The sequence below is a fragment of the Rhinolophus ferrumequinum genome, chromosome 21 (genome assembly GCF_004115265.2).
Source record: "Rhinolophus ferrumequinum isolate MPI-CBG mRhiFer1 chromosome 21, mRhiFer1_v1.p, whole genome shotgun sequence".
In the NCBI taxonomy this organism is placed as follows: domain Eukaryota; kingdom Metazoa; phylum Chordata; class Mammalia; order Chiroptera; family Rhinolophidae; genus Rhinolophus; species Rhinolophus ferrumequinum.
The window spans coordinates 7,700,690-7,718,888 of record NC_046304.1 but is presented as its reverse complement, the minus strand read 5'-3'; the positions used below and the strand labels follow the sequence as shown (position 1 = coordinate 7,718,888).

General features: G+C 44.0%; 1 protein-coding gene across 1 annotated transcript in view; it reads left to right on the top strand.

The window, feature by feature from the left end:
• Positions 1-18,199, top strand: part of DNAH9 (dynein axonemal heavy chain 9) — a 311,767-nt gene that overhangs the window by 268,042 nt on the left and 25,526 nt on the right. The window contains exons 60-63 of the mRNA XM_033089991.1: positions 2,055-2,248; positions 4,402-4,550; positions 11,687-11,814; positions 14,391-14,618. Coding sequence (XP_032945882.1) covers positions 2,055-2,248; positions 4,402-4,550; positions 11,687-11,814; positions 14,391-14,618 — 699 coding nt within the window. The remainder of the gene's footprint in view (positions 1-2,054; positions 2,249-4,401; positions 4,551-11,686; positions 11,815-14,390; positions 14,619-18,199) is intronic.

Genomic DNA, 18,199 nt, shown 5'->3' with positions numbered 1-18,199 from the left:
GAAGGACTTTAGAGTCTTCAAAGCATTTGTATCTACATTAGAGTATAAGCTATGCAGACAACAATTATTTGACCTCATTTTCCAAATGAGAAAATCAAACCCCACAAAGGTTTAAAAATAGGTCCAAGTCATAAGAGGCTCATAAGAGGTGGCATTGGGACCAGAATACTCGTTTCCTGGTACTTACCCCACCATCCGACACATGACTCAACGACATTTTTCAGCACGAATGAAGGTGTGTTCACTGCTCTATGTGGTCAGGGTGCATTGGGAAGCCACAGACCCCATATTAAAGGGCATGTAAAGCCAGGACAGGTGTTCATACACAGGAAAAGAGCCTAGGCAAGCCCAGGTCAAGTGTATATGACCTTCTCCAACTTTACTTTCCCCTTGTCGCCTATAAGATTCTTCTACTGTCATCACACTCCTTTCTATCATGCTCCACACTCTTCCCCATCCAGACTTCGGCTCTTGTTGATCCCTTCGCTTCTCTCTATTGCTATCTCTGCCCAATAGAATTCTACGAACCTACTAAGGCCTCCTTCATCTCCTCTTTCTCTTGAACTTAGGGCTGTAAGCTTTTTGAAGGCATGTCTTTTTTCGTTCACCTTTGTATTCTCAAGTACCTGGCATGTATAGGCATTCAGTAAATATCAAATGAATGAGTGAATGAATTCCAAGAATGAGTTCCTTAAAATCCATGGCATTATGGTAGGTGCTTTGGACACAGTCTAGCTTTTAATGTCATTGGAGAGGCCAAACATACAAGCAGAGGTGAGTAATAATGGAAAGGCTGCAGGTAATTCAGTATCTGACAGTGATGGTTATATGGGCACTCTGAGGAAACAGGATGGAACCCCCCTTAGCTAAAATCGGTTCCCATGTCAAAACAAATGATGCCGCACAAGTACCTAAGCTTATTACTCATATAATGAGACTTTCTGGAGAGAGCAGGGAATCTCCCAATCAGTCTGAAAATGGCTTGAGAGAGCCAGGAAAGGAGACTACGTTGGGGTTTGTAATGGAAGTTAGAGAATGGGGCCAGGGTGAGTGGGCAAGGGCTTGTGTGGTACAATTTCCCTCCAGCACCAAAGAGGGAGTACCTAGGCGTACTTATCCACTTGCTCAGATATGGATCTGAAGAGGAAGAGGGAGGGATAAGGCTTAAAAGCTATCAGCAGTCAAACATCTAAAAATTGAGTCAATCTCTAGTGGGAGGGAGTCAATCTCTGTGTGTTCTAGATTAGAGAGGATGTATGTGAGGGAGGTTGCTGATTTTGCACTGGACTTTAACAATTTGTAGAACCTTAACAAATAATAATCAGTCGTGACCAGCATAAGAAAGGAGTAGAATTTGGTGGAGAAAAGAACAGGACCTCTGATGTGGTGAAAGTAGAGGGAGCAAGGAACAAGGAATGGAGTTGGGAACGAGTCTGGCACATTTCCACGGTTGGGAGCAGACATGCTCGGACAGTAGGCTCCCTGGTCAACTGGAATGATTGGAGGGGAGCAGTAAATGAAGAGATTTCATTAGCAAGTTATGCATTTGGGCTTAAACTTTATGGAAGCAGGCAGTTCCTAGAAATTTTAGAGTTGGCATTAATACAAAATCAAATATTCTGGAGACATTTTGAGAAAGGAATTGACAGAAAGGAGAAAAGGAACTGCTAGCAGAGTGAATATGGGAATGAAAGGGAGGAGTCAGAGACTTCAGATGTCCAGGTTTCATGACTAGAAAAATCATGGCATCCCTTCTCGTCCCCTTTTCCACGTGATACCCAGCAAGCAAGTGCTGCTCAGTCTCTGCTGTTGCTAATATCCCAAACACTTATTTACTAAACCTTGCATATTACTGGGGCAGTTTGCTAAAGATGAGCTGATCAAAATCCTTCTTCTTCCTTGAGTTTATCTACAGGAAGAGTCAAGGCTCCAAAAAAAAGTATAAATAAGACAAAATTACGTCTGAGTACCATCTTACCCCTCGACCCCAACACAATGCAGATTACAGCTCTGAGAAAGTGCATTCCAGAGCAAGATTCTCTGACATTTCCTAGGCACTTTCATCAATGGAAGCATTCTGTCATCTGGATCGGGACATTGAGGGATCTGCCAAAAGCTGGAAAAAGTTTGTGGAATCAGAGTGTCCTGAGAAGGAGAAGTTCCCCCAGGAATGGAAGAACAAGACAGCCGTGCAGCGCCTCTGCATGATGAGAACCATGCGGCCTGACCGGATGACCTATGCCATGCGGTAGGGAACAGGGAGGGGGTTGTGGGGAGGCCTGGGGAAGGCATGGGGCAATCTCAGCATGGCCAAGCTAGCAGGGCTGAGCACGAAGGCCTCGTGTTTCTAGTAATGGGAGTCTTTGTACCAGCATCCAAAATCCCATGAGGCCGATTGCTCTGTTTGCCATGCATTTTCTTATATCTAGCTGGACAGTTTGGAAAGAGATACTCATCAATATCAGTATCGAGAAGGATGCTCATCACATCTAATGTGGCAGGAGATAAGGGATCCAGAGAACAGATGAAAGGGTCATCCTTGGCAGGAGGGACATCTCTTTCATCACAGAGAGAGATGGGCATGGCTGTAGTTAGGGTGGTAGAAGCATGGCAGAAAGTTAAGAAGGATTTTGCCTCATGACTTCTATTTTCTCTGAGAAGTAGAAAGCAAGATGATCGGTTGAGTTTGTGTTTAAATGGGAGGTGTGAGGATTGGAGATTTGAGGAGAGTGCTGAAGGTTCGAAATAGGATCTTGAAAAATGGAAGAAGCCTGACCAGGGAAACTGAAAGAATTTCGAGTAGCATTGAGGGCGCACCTTGTTAAGATCCTGCATTTGTAGTGACACCAGTCTTCACCGTTAGATGACTTTGCACACAGCAGCCCAGGTGCAGATTCAGACTTAAGTTGATGTAGAGCATGGGTCATTCCAAGTTGGGATGTTAGAATAACAGTTAGGCAAGGGACGTGAGGTATTGACAAGAGAACGATTAGAAGTCGTAGGCTGTGCAATCTATAGAGACAGAAAGCAGGTTAGTAGTCGCCTGGGGCTGGAGGGTGGGATTAGCAATTATCTAAACAGTCATGAGGAACCTTATTGGCAGGGTGAAAATGTTCCAAAACTGGTTTATGGTGAGGATTGCACAGTTCAGTGAATTTATTAGAAGTTATTGAATAGTACACTTAAGGTGGGTGAATTTTATGGTATTTCAATTATACCTCAGAAAAGTTGTTCTTTAAAAAACAATAATAATCTATAGGCCACGGACATTACACTGGATAGGAAAGAAGTGAAGAGAATAAGGGGATGGTTTAAAAAACAAACAACCAAAAAAAAAAAAAAACACCAGAGAGGCCAAGGTACTAGAAATCCTACATTTGTAGTGGCACCAATACAGGCAGAGAATCAGTGGAGTAAGGGTAGATTGCTGAAAAAATTGTAAGGATAGAAAGTTTGGGTCAGAGAATGGGATGTTTCTATTTATGATTTCAGACATAGGCAATGATCCCAGGTAATGACCAGGATGAGGGTGTGGCCATGGAATCCGATGGTTCAAGTGGAGAAGAAATGAAGATTCTTCAGAATCTGGAGGACTATCCACATGGATGTTGATGTCACTCAGGCTGGTAGAGAGAAAATCCATGAGCCAAACGTCCAAGTGTTCAGTGAATTAGTAGAGTGACCAAAGGAACAACAGACGACATACATGAGTGTGCAGGGGTAGTGGTGATACAGCCAGGGCAGTGAGTCTCAGTGGAGCCCCACGAGTGGAGAAGAAATGGTTTAGAAATTACCATCATCAGTGAGCAGGACCGTGATACCTTCCCAGTCCTGAGGTGCATCAGAGGTAGGAGAATGAGCCCCCCTGAGATGGCTACAGGGAAAACAGTGTCCTTGGGAGAGTTAAGGCCAGGAGCTGGGCCAGATGCTGCAGCGTCTGTGCTTGGTTCAGTATACAATGGGACACTTTGGAAAGGAGCATTGGGAAGTGGAGTAAGTGAAAGGAAACAGAGAATGATGTGACGTGAGAGCACACTGGAAGTCCGTGAATCGTGGGTAGGAATGGAGGGTCACAGAGAGATGAAGTATGGAGGATTCAGCTGCCCGCAAGCTGCCAGAAGCATAGGTCCTGGCAGTCTTCTTATGGATAGTGGTGACATGACTGGTCACTCAGGCTTCCAGAGGAGTCAGCGGTGGCCTGGATGGACGGGGATTTAGAAGGAGTCCCGATCTAGGTGAGCAGGCTGGCAACTAGCAGCACAGGTTGTAATGGAGTCAGTCCTAGCTCTGTAACTACCAAGCCCGGGACCTTGAGCACATCCTTTCATTTCTATAGACCCATTTCTTTAATGTTATTGTTTTGCGACTTATAAACAATGATGTACTTTTTTTTTCTGGCAGACATTTCGTTGAGGAGACTTTAGGAAGCAAATATGTGGTGGGAAGACCATTAGACTTTGCAACCTCTTTTGAAGAATCAGGGCCAGCCACTCCCATGTTTTTCATCCTGTCTCCAGGGGTGGACCCACTGAAGGACGTGGAAAATCAAGGTGAAAAAACTTCAGCATGGTGCCACGGCTGCCCCAGCCCCATGAGCTTTCACTCTTTGCATCTGTCAGTTTCCCTGTTCCAGATCGAAAGCTCATTATGTAGTACTTGCTATTCGCTAACCATACAGAAAGCAGGGTCATTGCTGAACCAGCAGCAGAGAGCATCTCCAGAGAAAGGACTGCTCTAGGCTCTAGATCTATAAGGTAGACTCCACAGTAGAAGGTTCATGAGGAGACCCTGTCCCGCCACCCACTCGTCACTCTTCCCGTAGCTGCAGCGCGACTGTTCTGAAATTCAAGTACGATCCTTCCACAGGCTTCCTTGCCCTCAGAATGAAATTCAGACTCCTTACTGGGGCTCACAGGGGACTTCATCCTCCAGTGCCTCCCTATTTCTCCAGCCTGTTTTCCATCATTAGTTTCCTATTGCTGCTATAACAAATTACCATAAACTTAGGCTGAAAATACCACTATTATTTTACACTTCTGGAGGTCAAACTAATAAATGGGGCCCCCTCTTTTCCCTCATAAGGACCCCCATGATTATATTGGACCTATTCAGATAATGCCGGATTATCTCCCCATCTCAAGGTCTTTAATCACACCTGCAGAGTCCCTTTTGCCATGTAAAGTAGCATAGTCACATGTTCTGGGGATTAGGACGTGGACATCTTTGGGGACTCACTTTTCTGCCTACATTTCCCCGCCTCACTCTTTTTCACTCTACACAGCAGCCATCCCATTCTCCCAGACATTGTTTCCCCTCCAACATCCCCTTCACTAGGCTCGCCTCTACTCATTTTTCACATAACCAGTTTCAATGTCACCACATCCAGGAAGCCCAACTTGACTTCCAAGGTGCTAGGATCCCCTCCCATGGGCTCCTAGAGCTTCCTGCTTCCTGTGCATCACATTGTAATTGTCTAGTGACAGTTGTGACTTCCTATGAGAACGACAGCTCCTTGAGACTAGGTTTTCTTTTCACCAGAGTACCCTCAGTTCCTAGCACTGTGCTTTTCATGTGAACACCGATGTTAAGTGAAGGAATGAGGAAATGAATAGCTAATCAAAACTACAACGTTTTGCAAAGTGAAATAAAGACCCGATGGGCTTTTATAGAGCCAAGTCTTTATAGGTAAGAACCCGGACCATGTAATACAACTCCACGCGCAGTCTGTTATTCATCATGTGATGAAAGGAACATCCAGCATATGCCTGGGGTTTGGGGGTAGTTGAGACGATGCTGACTTGGCCCCAAAGAATGGGGAAGATCTGTATAAGGGAAAGAATTCTCTCATTCACTAATTTAATATATATTTTTATTATATCATATCCTAAAAATTACAAGTAACATATTTTAAATACTTTTTTGAATACCAATAATATAGAATTTAAAATGGAACACAACAGTTCCCAGCTCCAGCCCTTCCCCTACCAGTCCCCCTTTCCAGACTCTGTGCTTTTGCCCATTTCTGAATTTAGTCCTCCTGAAAGATACTTCTCTATTTCCTACTAATAATCTTTCATCACTATTTCTGAACTTATCTATTTTCAGTATCTATTCCCTGATGTGAAAAATAAAAATTGAGCTCCACCAAGACTCTCCTCTTCCCAAATTTTTAACAGCTTTACTGAGATTTTATTTTATTTATGTGAGATTTTATTCACATGCCATGCAATTCACTCATTTGAAGTCTATAATTGAAAATTTGTTAATATTTTCACAAGGCTGTGTAGCCATCATCACAGTCGAATCCCAAACGTCAACCTGTATCTATTAGCAGTCATCCCTAGACCATCCCCACACCTCCCAGCCCCAGTCCCCACCAATTTACTTTCTGACCCTAAAGATGTGCCTATTCTGGACTATTCCTATAAATGAAATCATACACCTGTGTGGTCTTTTGTGGCTGGCTTTTTTCACTTAGCGTAATGTTTTCAAGTGTCATCCACAGTGTAGCATGAATCAGAACTTCATTCCTTTTTATGGCTGTTATCACAGCTAAGTTATTCCTGACTTTCACCCTTTTATAGAGTTGTGTAGTCCTTCTATCCCCCGGAGGTTTCATTCCTTTCATATTTCCTCATTTTTATTCAATATTTTCCTTTTGAAAGCTTTTATATACCCTGTTGATGAGCAATTTCCTACTGTTCTTTGCCAGTTGACCTCCAGCTATTCCATCGTGTAGTTTGAAGCCTTCTGTCATTTCAGGCAAGCTGACCCCTCCCTAACTCATATTGGTTATTTGTCTCTAAATATAGTATCTCAGCCCTGCCCTTGGTTTAATCTTAACACATATTTCATTACCAGCGGCAATATTGCTGTTCATCAGTTACAGATTACTTAGGCACCTGTGTCCCTTTCTCTTTCTCTTCCTCTCCCTGATGGTTTGATTTGTTTCCTAATGCACTCATTTAAAACATACATATACTAGGTGGCATCCATGTTTTCTGCATCTTGGATCTAATCAGTTTGCCTTATGGGCTCCTATTCTTAAGTTTGGAATCCACTTGATTGACCCAAACACTTTCCCGTTTCCTCTAGCCCCAGCTTATTAAGAAAATGTATTCTCTCTATGCTTGGACAGAGTCTGTGTATCAGTTTACTGTTTTATTCCAGTTAGACTCTTAACAAAGCTTGGCATCCTTTCCCACTTTTAAGTATGTTATTTCTATTCTTAACTACTTCATTTCTTTATGCCTTTATTTCATCACAGCAGTTCTTAATATTGGGTAGGGTTTTAAAACCCTGAGAGTCAGCTGAAAGATTTGTTTTCTCATCCTCATTTCAAAATCCCATCCCCTCTCAAACTGCATGAATGCACAGCTAAAATTTTGTATATGATTTTAGGAGTTCTCTAAGCCCCTGAAGCTCATTCATTGACACATGATTAGGAATCTATGCTTTTCTACCACTTTTGTGCCTCTTAGTCTACTCCAGGATTTTTCTTCCTCAACAGTTTTGAAGGAGGGGGAGAGAAGGAGAAAGAAATTCCATCCATTTTTCTTGGCCTCTATTTTAACATGAAACCTACCACCATCCACTCCTACTGCTTTCCTTCTTGCCTTCTCAGATTAATCCGTTAACAAGATTAATTTTATCACTGTCTCTTCTCATCACCTTCTTCCTAAAGGAGCCACATTTCCTTATGTGCACAATAATGTTTGCTTTTGCTTCACCTAAAAGCAATCATTCTTTGTTTCCAATCACCAGTAATACCTTCCTCCTAGGGTTACTGTGAGGATAAAAATGAAATCTCAGATGTGAAAAGGTTTTTGAAAGGTTAAAGGTACAGTAGCAATGGATGACATTATAATGGTGATGACAATTGGTCTGTTCTTGGAGGCAGCCCAGTTTGCTCCTTTCTTTACATCTTTTTTCATCCCTTTCCAAAGCATAGCTTCATCTTCGGCCTTCCCAACAGAGGACTTTCCCTTTTTGCTCTTATGCAGGCATCTTCTATGTTCTTTCTTTCACTTGACTCTAGCGTGATCTTGCTTGGGCTCCATATTCCTTTATCTAATTACCTGGCTTTGACAAAATAAATTCTGTTATTTCCATTTTAGGATCAGAAAGAAGCTGTATCTACCACCTTCACCTTTCACTGCCTCCTTTTTCTCTTTCCAGTGTTCTGGCCAGAACTACTAGGAGCTCACTTAGATTTCTGTAGGCCTGCTACAAGGTGTGTCCAAAGAAACAATTTTCAAGGTAGTGTCTTTGCACACAGATTATCAACACTTGTTTAGAGTCTCTTTTTCATTGTTCCTGGCCCCATTCTCTTTTCTGTAAGAGTTCATTGAAAGTTGGTTAGGTTGGAGCAAGTACGGTCTTTACAGAGTGGCTTCAAGATTGGCAGATTATTAGTCTACGTGTGGAGAAAGACTCATTTGTTGAAGTGCCAGGATGCAGGAACGTGAATAGAGAGAGTGTATCCTCAAGGCAGAGGCTACAGGAAGAGATGGGATTTAGAGAACAGATCAGTGATAGGCAGAGGGAGGACATGTCTTCTACGGAAATGGGGATGAGGCCTAAAAGGAATGTTCAGAGATACAGGCAAAATGGCAGTAAATTGAAGGAATTTCTACCAGATGGCCTGTGTTTTCTCAGGAAAGTAGAGAGTGAAGCAAACTGCTGAGCAGAAGGGGGTGAGGGGTCCATTCAGAATTTTAAAGGAAAAGGAAATGAGCAATGTAACCAACTTCTGGGGACATGAAAAGATTACCAAACATCATTGAGGTTGAGAATCTTGAACTTGTGGTAGCTCCAATTCACTAAATGTATTATTTTTCTTTGATTAATAGAGTTGTCCAGGGTTGAGATTTTATAAAAGTTAGGTGATGCAGAAGTAGAAGTGGTCAATGGAGTCGAGGATTTTGTAAGATCATAGTTCAAATTAAGGATTGTTGGTCCATATTAAAATAAGAGGAAGGTAAAGGTAAAGATTAGAAAAAAAATGGAGGAGCCAATGGACTAGACATTTCACTGAATTAGAATAGCAAGAGAGGTGGGAGTAAGAGAGTAAACAATTAGACAACAGAAAGTAATGGTCATGAGTAGGTATGAAGGAATAGTGTTTCAGGAATGGGACAGTTCTCAGTGATAACTAAGGTCTCAGGTAAAGCATTGGGAGTGGATAACAGAAATGGAACAGAGTTAAATTGTTTGAAGATGAAGAAACATGAGGTTGGATGTTGGCTGTGTTACATAGTCACAATAAAGTTTACCAGGAATGATGAAACAGGAAGTGTGGAAGAAATTAAAACAAGTTCCAAAGCCCCTGATAAATGTGAATCTCACTGGGGAGTTGGGAGAAGGCAGAGAATATTAAAAAGTTAGTAGACAATACAGCCATGTGTTTTGCTTTGGTTTGGTTTGGGGTTTTTTGGTTTGTTTGTTTGTTTGTTTTTGTTTTGTTTTTATGAGAATACAGAAGAAATAGCCTGCAAGCAGCAAGAGTAGGCTAGAAAGTGTTCCTCTTCTTCCCAGCCCATGGGTATGTGGAACTAGGGAGAGGGCCACAGAAGTTGCAATGTCCTCAAATGGATTAAAGGTTGAAGGAGCATGCTATTGACGGTTTTAAAGGCGGTTTCCACTGGGGCATAGTGCCGGGTGACACCACCAGATGGAGAATTGGAAGGAAGATCAGAAAGGGAAAGATAAGTTAAAGGCAGTGGGGATGGGGACACGGAAGCCATAGTACAAAACAATAGGCAGGTGAAACTCCAAGAGAACATAACTGTCTAAAGGGGCTTGCTGATGACCCGGAAAGGTGCCCTGAGAGCCTCAGAGTTGCAAATGCAAGGCCCCGGCAAGGTCGCCTTGTCACATGACAAGGCTCACATGTGCAGTCATCTTCAGCTGAGTGTTCAATTGGTGCACATCTGTCAGATTTTCCCCTTCTCGTTATCTCGAAGATCCATTTCTTGCTCTTCAGCCTGATCGTCATGCCTGAAGCCTAGATTAATGAAAAAGGAGCCGAGCTGGCCTCTGCAGTGCTAGACTTTGCCCCCAATGGTCCCTCCAGTCTGTCGTTTTCAAAGTAATCTTTTTTAAGCCCCTCTTTCCCCATATCCTTCTTTTTCTAATAAAGAAAAGAAATAGGCCCTTTTGTAAGTAGAAATGTCACCAAGGTTATCTAATAATCCCGGTACCTTTTATCCTGGTATTTTTCTCTGGAATAAATTGTTTATATCCTTGGTTCTAAAGCTGACACCAAATCTATTGCCAGCTAGGATTTATAGAGTTTAATAAGGGTATTTCTTGGGTTTATCTCAGTTGAATCTATAATAACTATTTTTCACTAGAAAAGTCATCATCTTGCTTTGTCTCATCCAGTTGAAGGAAAGTCTATACTTCTTTTAGTATTTAAAAGAAATGTCCAATATTGAAAGTTTTCTTTAAATTTCCTTGAACAAGTCCATATTCAACTTTAGCTCCTCTAAAACTAAAATTTTTAAGTAAAACTTTTAAATTTTTAAGACTTTTATTCTTTTTGTTTTTTTTTTTAATTTCTCTTTTGTTTATCTAGTGTACTTCACCTTCCTAGAAAAATTGCTCAATGATTCCTTCATGGTGTTTATACATTTTTATGATCCTTTTTGCCTAAAGAATATTATGTAATTTTTCTAAACGTTGTAATATTGGGTTAATAGCTGGTGTCCAAGCAGAACTGGTCCACTCTGTTAAAGTCATTTCTTTGTGTAGAATTTTTCTTGGGCTGGAGGACAACTCATGAGCCTTGCTCCAGTGATGTGGCTGTGATGTTTGTGTTGGTGGAGCCATTCTCTTACTCCATTCCCAACACCAGCGACATCCAATAGGTGTTATTGAAATACATCCAAGAGACCATTTACACCTATGCAACCAAGTCCCATCATGGCTTCCCTCTCGCCTCTCTTCACTCTAGACATGCAAAATGATGAGATAAAACTTTTCCATGTGTTGGGATTAATAGGGGAGGCAGTTAATATGGTGTAAAGTATATGAAGTCAGAACTACCTGAATTCTGCACCTGCTGGCCATACGTCCCATTAAAATTCCAGGGAAAATATACAGAGGGTGCCACAAAAACGTATATACATTTTAAGAAAGGAGAAAACTGTGTTAAAATTACGCTGATGGTAACCACTTTGAGCACCTCTTGTAATTGCAGAAGTCAAACGTGACTGCAGTATATATTGAGTATTACAATTTTAATACAGTTTTTTCCTTTCTTAAAATGTGAATACCTTTTTGTGGCACCCTCTGTGTATTCAGAGGATAAAGCAAGTGAGACAGGGCCACATCCACATGCTAGCTACTCTTTGAGCCTTTCACACGAGCACTCTTCAGGAAGATGGAGCGAGGCCTGGCATTCAGGTCAAAGGTGCACAGAAGAGCATCAGCATTCTTGGGGGCTAAGAGAGGAGGGCGGGTGAAGCACTTTTGGTCTAGACGAGTGCTTCCTTCTGTTAGGGAAGAGAAAGCTGGACACAGCCCACGGTGAAGGATAAAGGTCAGTCTACGAGGCTCAGGGTATGGGTTCAGGCATGCCTCTGTTTGAGGAGTGATATGGAAGTGTGTGTTTCCTTACGAACGTTAGACAATACAGAGCATTAGACCCAAGAGATAAATGACAACTCTATATTCCTTGTAGGTAAAAAACTCGGATATACTTGCAACAATCGGAACTTTCACAACGTGTCTTTGGGGCAAGGACAGGAGGTCGTGGCTGAGGCCGCCCTGGACCTCGCTGCCAAGAAAGGTCACTGGGTCATTTTGCAGGTATGGTCCCTCTTCCCTGATGGGGGTTGTTCTGGATCCCATACCTGTCTGGACCTCACATCACAGTCTCTGGGCTTCTCTGCCCTCTCTTCCCCTCTGACCCACCTTTCCTTCCACACCCTTGCCCCCTTCACTTCCTCCTCGTCTCTCTTTCCAATTCTCCTCCCTCATTATGTTCCTTTCCTCACCCCACCTCCAATAACTCCTCTCCTCTTTCTCCTGTTGCTGCCACTCTCTCTGGTTTAAAGAGCTCTACTTACAAAGGAAAGCCGATTCCTACACTAATGCAGACCCAGAAAGTTAACGTTCAGCGGAAGGCCATGGCAGCTGGATGTTTTTTGGCTGCTGATCTCTTCCCGTGGATTTCATAGAACTCCCTTGCAGTATTTTTCTGTTGTGTTACATGTTTTCTGTTCTCTGTTACATGCATGATTAGAACATTGCCTGTGTAACTAGAACTTGGCCTCGTCATTGAGAATTCTCATTGGTGTTTGGAAATCTGGATAACCCACTGCTGATAATTTCAGTAAACCCTTACAAAAATAAAGGCCACCCCTCTTCTCTTATGGCCTGTCCTCCTATTCCTGTTTTATACAACCTGTATGCATGCTTGGGGCAGGGGCCGAGCACGTGCCTTACTTCTCTCTCCTATAGCGTCCTACCACCACCTCTATTAGCACGTCCATGGCTGTCAAGAGGATTTAATATATGGGTGTGTCCTTCACTACATTTCCCTGGGGAAAGAGAGGTTCCTTATTTACCTTTTAGCACCCAGCACATTACTGCAAACATAGTAGACGCTCAACTCAATGAAGAAATCAATGAAGAAAAAGTAAATGACGAAGCCAGTCACTCCCATCTTGTCTTGACTGATTACCAAGAACTTCCCCATCTCTTTGCTATTGACTGCACCTCATTGTGCTGCTGGGTCTTCATCAGTTAGCCTATTATTTATGTGGCGCCTAGCAACTGAGGGAGCTGCCACTCCCTGGGGTTCTTTTTTCAGAAACAATGGGAATCTCATAGAGAAGATGGCGACAGGTGGGGTTCCTGCTTCCTCCCACGTGGATCAGCATGGTGCTGGGGTGTGTGATCTCCACAGCTGTCTCAGGCTCGTTTGCCAAAGACACCCCCTTCTGGCACTGGTGCCATCAGGAACCCAAACCTCAGCCAATGAACAGGGAGTGTTTCCTCCCCCAGAACCTACCGGCTGCCCAGGACCCTCACATCTGGTGCTGATGTGGTTTCTGAAAGCTCACCAAGATTAAACCCAGAAGTTGGAATTCCCAGAGAAGCAGCAATTACTCGCTAACAGAACCCTGGCTCTTAGGCAGCTCTGGCTCTCGGGCAGCCCACTAAAGTCTCCACTCCAAGAGCGAGATCATAAATGAATTCTTTAATTTACCATATTTTCATTTCAACAACCACTATTAACTCTTATATGGCATTTTATAATATACAATGCCCTTTCAAACCCATTACCTTTGGTTATTTGTAGCCACTCTGTGAAATGAGTATGGCAAATATTATTGTTATTTCTTTTTATAGAAGAGAAAGCAGCGCTCAGAGACCAGATTGCTGTGGCCTAAATACTATGCTCAGTGACACGCTGTGTATTTAAGCCTCTGCAAGCAAGCTTCCTCAAATATTTATCGAGGAGCTTTTCTCCATCCATCATAATGAAACATATTGCAAGGAAGCAAAGGGACTATCTTTACTAAAGTGAAAGGTGCATTCTGCAAAGTAGTATTGACAAATATATGTAGGTTTAGATAGACAGACAGACAGACAAATAGAAATCCCAATGGGGAGAGAAGAGCTCAAAGACATAACAGAGGGTCTTGGGCTTTGAGTAGGGACATCTGTGAGCAGTAGTGACTCTGTGTAGGAAGATTAAGTTTGGAAACAATTAGCTGAATGGTTTGGAGAGAGGGAGGAAGGCATCAGGAAAGCTAGCTAGAAGGAGTTTAAATCAGTGCTTTTCAAGTTTTATCCTGCATCCCAATCACTGGAGGATCTTATTAAAATGCACTGATTCAGTAAGTCTGGGTGGTGCCTAAGAGTCTGCATTTCTAACTAGCTCCCAGGTAATGCCAGCATTGCTCGTCCATGGGCCCCACTTTTGAGCATCGGAGTTCAATAATCCAGGCATCGGATGGCAGGGATCTGGATTTGGAACGTAGCCATGTCAGACTCTTCAATGTGGCCCCCAGTCCAGCAGCATCACCATCACCTGGGAACTTGTTCACAATGCAAATTCTCAGGCTCCACCCCAGACCTACTGAATCAGAGACTCTGGGTGGGACCCAAGCCTCTTTGTTTCAATAAGCCCTCTGGGGGAGTCTGATGCATAATCAAGTCTGAGAACACAGTGCAGGAGAGACTTAAGATGTGAGGGAAAGAGTTCGATTGCAGGATACTAGGAGGTCCCCATTACTGGGAGTCCCAAGACTCAGGCTACAGTGTGATTTATTTTAAGCTACGGCCAGGTCCCTCCTCCAGCTGCCTCCTGGTAACTGTTTACGCTAGTAGAACTAAGCAGATGCCTGTATTGAGGAGGACTTCCTTCCCACCAGAACATCCATCTGGTGGCCAAGTGGCTCAACACCCTGGAGAAGAAGCTGGAGGAGCACAGCCAAAACAGCCACCCAGAGTTCCGGGTCTTCATGAGTGCAGAGCCTGCACCCTCCCCTGAGGGCCACATCATCCCCCAGGGCATCCTGGAGAGCGCCATTAAGATCACCAGTGAGCCTCCCGCAGGCATGCATGCCAACCTTCACAAGGCCCTGGACAACTTCACTCAGGTACGGCCTGGGAGGGCGAGAGGAAGCACCCTGCCTCACCGTCGAGTCAGCCGGGTGGGGGAAGACCGTGAAGACGGGGTGGGGTGGGGTGGGGTGGGGACCAGCTGGGCTACGGGGAAATGCCCCATAGGAGCAAAATGTGTTCTCTTGGAGAGTGACCTTCACCCCGTGCCTACTTGGTGCAACCTGCCTCCCAATTCCCTGATACACCTGGGGGACCCGAGCTTAGGGTCTTTCTTGGGCAAGAAGTGTGGGGAAATTTTCTGCAAGTCCTCATGTTAACTAAATATTCCTGGATGGGAAAGAGCATGTTGCTATACATCTAATTGATGTGATTGATATACTGGTCACCCATTTATCGGCTACGCATACTGTCCTCAAGCAGGGGGCGGACCCTCACGTCCAGATGATAATAGCTGATATCTGCCTGCAACTTGAGTATCAGGGCTTCAAATAATCCAGTGGTTGGACAGTGGGGATCGGGACTTGGACTGTCACCGTGAGTTAGACTCTTAAAGTGTCACTGGCAGGACAGCAACATCAGCGTCAATTTGTTAGAAAGTAGATTCTCAGGCCCCCACCGAGACCTCCTGACTCATCTGTGTTCCAGCAAGCTCTCCAGGGGGTTCACTTGTACTGTCAACTTTGAGAACCCTGTGCTACGGTGAGACTAAGAATAGCTTCAAATGCAGGCTACTCCATTACTGGAATTTCCATTTCTGGGAATTCTAAGACTCCTCTTGTGGAGTGTTTATTAAAAGTCGAGCCCAAGCCCATGAGTGGCTGACTCCATATATAAAGTAGCACTTGCAAAGTCTTCTGGACAGGCCTCTTTCATCTCCTCAGGAAGACATCCTTTCCTGTTGCTTCTTCCTGGCAGAGGGAATGCACAAAGGTGTGACTACCAGGAGGGTGGGGGCCATGGAGGCCACCTTCAGATCCATCCAGTACACTAGCCTTGGCAATGTCCAAGGAGACGGTTCTAGGATCTGTTGGGAGGGCTTTCTGATAGCATCAGCGAGTCTCTAGCTTCGTAGAACCTACGCAAAACTCATTACAAATCCCAGTTGGGTCATCTAGGTAACAGACCATCCAAGAGGACAACTATTCTAGCTAGCCCAACAGGAGCCATCAGGTACAGGAGCCTTCTGGGGACTAGTTTAACTTAAAATGAAGACCGTTTGGCGATTAGAGTCTCAGATTTTACTGTGTATGCCATCCCTCTTGATGTCGGAATCAAGCAGTCCAGCATGGACAGGAAGTTGCCGCAAAGATTTCAGAAGTGAAACTTGTCCGGTCTCCTCCTATTTCATTCACCTTCCCAACCCAACTCCAAACCCACACATGTCTGGAACACAGAATTCGGACTGTCTTAACTTGCCCAGTATAATGTGGGACAAAGAGTAGGCTGCTGTCATGTCCACGGGCATTCTTTTTTTCATTCTTTATTTTTCCTAAGTAAACCTTGACTAAATTCTTAGGTACTCTGTATCAGAGGTCAAACCTTCTAAATTTTCTAGATTTCCTATTCCAGATAGGGGAGATACACATGCTTAACTTTGAAATCTACAGCTGTTGGTGGTTCCAAGCAAAGACATTTCTGCCCTGAGCAGGCATGCACATAGTGCCACTGAACTGTACGCTTCAGAATCGTTAAGATGGTAAAGTTTATGTAATGGATAGTTGAACAATTTTTTACAATAAAGGTTGAAAAAAAAGGCATGGGACATAGTTAGCGAGCTCTATTAAAGGCTACAGTAGCAGACCATTCCCAGGTCTTCTGCCTTGAGGGTCATGGACAGAGGCAGGGAGGAGGGCAGCAGAGGCCTCACGTGTTATATCCCCTAATAATGAATATCATTATATTTTCCTTGGTAGGATTATTGTCATCTCTCTCCATATCTGGCTTCATCTTCATAGCCTCCCCATGGGCCCTTGTTCTTGGGTTATCTCTCTGCAAGCCCGATGTCTAGCCTTGGTCTTCAGGCAGCTAGAACTACATCCTAAGAGATGCTGGATTTTCCAGGTTATTCTGTCCTTACCAACAGTTGGTTTGGGGCCATGTGTAGCCATCTTCAGTCACTCATTCTGAGGGAGAGGGATAGATTGATGAGTATATTCATTGTTCACAAGAGGTTTAATTATTCCATTCTGCTTTTACAAATGCCCTGGATCAGAGACCTGGTTAATACCCCTATTGTCCACTTTCTTTCTTCAGAGCTCTTGTTTTAACCACTTAAGGGACAGATGATAGACCTGAGCTCTTTTTATTCTTCTTCCCTGATAGCTGTGCTGTTAGGGGATGGTTATTTTACTCTGACTTTTGTTTGAGTGTGCCACTGTCAACCAGTTTCAGCATTTTAATATTTAATTCCTTGTTTGGGCTTAGAGGCATTTTTCAGCCGGACCCATTTTTTTCAAAAGTGTCAGAAGTAACAAAGGAAGCACGGTACATGTCAGTACAGAACAGCTCTGTCCAGAAAGCCGTTAATAAATATCTGCTTGCACGAGGCAGTTACTTGGTCCTTTGCATTACCTCTGACCTGTCCCGTCCATACCTTTGTGGCAAACATGGTACCCAACAGAGGCACCAGGGTGGTCCCCACATAGCCAAGAGAAAATGAGATGGTCTCACAGGTTGGTTTTCCATGAGAAGTGTCAGTCCTACCAGAAGCTTAGTCTGTCCTGTCTCCTGTGTCCCCCTGCCCGTGCGAGGAAAGGCTAAGGACCAGTTCATAGGCGAGACACCAGGACTGAACCCAGTCTGATGTGTGTGAGCTTGGAAAGTGCCTTCCTTGGGCTCCAGCTGCAATGTTTTGCTAAACAGAGAGGGTCTCACTTGGAGGAACTTTTTAATTCCAAAGAATCCAGGGGTTCTTCTCCTGTCATCCCTTCAAAATGCAGATTTCCCCCTCCCCACTATTACCACCAAGCACAATTCCATTGCCTCCCTCTCAACTATGTCCTGCTTCTCTTTTCTTCCATCTGTCCTTTCTTTCACCCTCTCTTCACAAGCCAAACCTTTTCCCCTGGACTTATGCTCTGCAGCCAGGACCCCTCAGCGTGTATCCCATCTCTGCAGCTGTATATCCCATCTCCCCTGCCCAGGTTTGGAGGAGCAGTTGGGATGGTGAAGGGCGTGCCACGCCTCTGTTTCTTGTGGCTCTGAGTTCCATCCTCCACGTCCTTGCAGCAGCTTCCCCAGCTGATGAGCCAGGAATTCCTCAGTCATACAGGCAGTAATTACACCTACTAAGCTTCTGTGACGGCCAAGAAAAGCGTGGCAGGAAGGGAAAAAATAAGAAATGATGCTGTAGGAGTCCCCATCTACACCCCAGCGCAAAGTGACATGAATATGACCAAGGCGACACTCCTGTGGCCACTGCTCCATTTTCCTTTAGCTGTGCTTGCGAACTTAATTAGCATGTCCTTATGTGCAAACTTTAACCGTAAACCACACTGAGTTCTAACCTGAATCTAAGCCTTAACTCAGATTCTAAACTACAAGCCAACCCTCTTGCAAGGTCCCCTCAAACCCTGAGCCCATGCCTACCCACAATGCAATCCATGGTCCCTCCCGT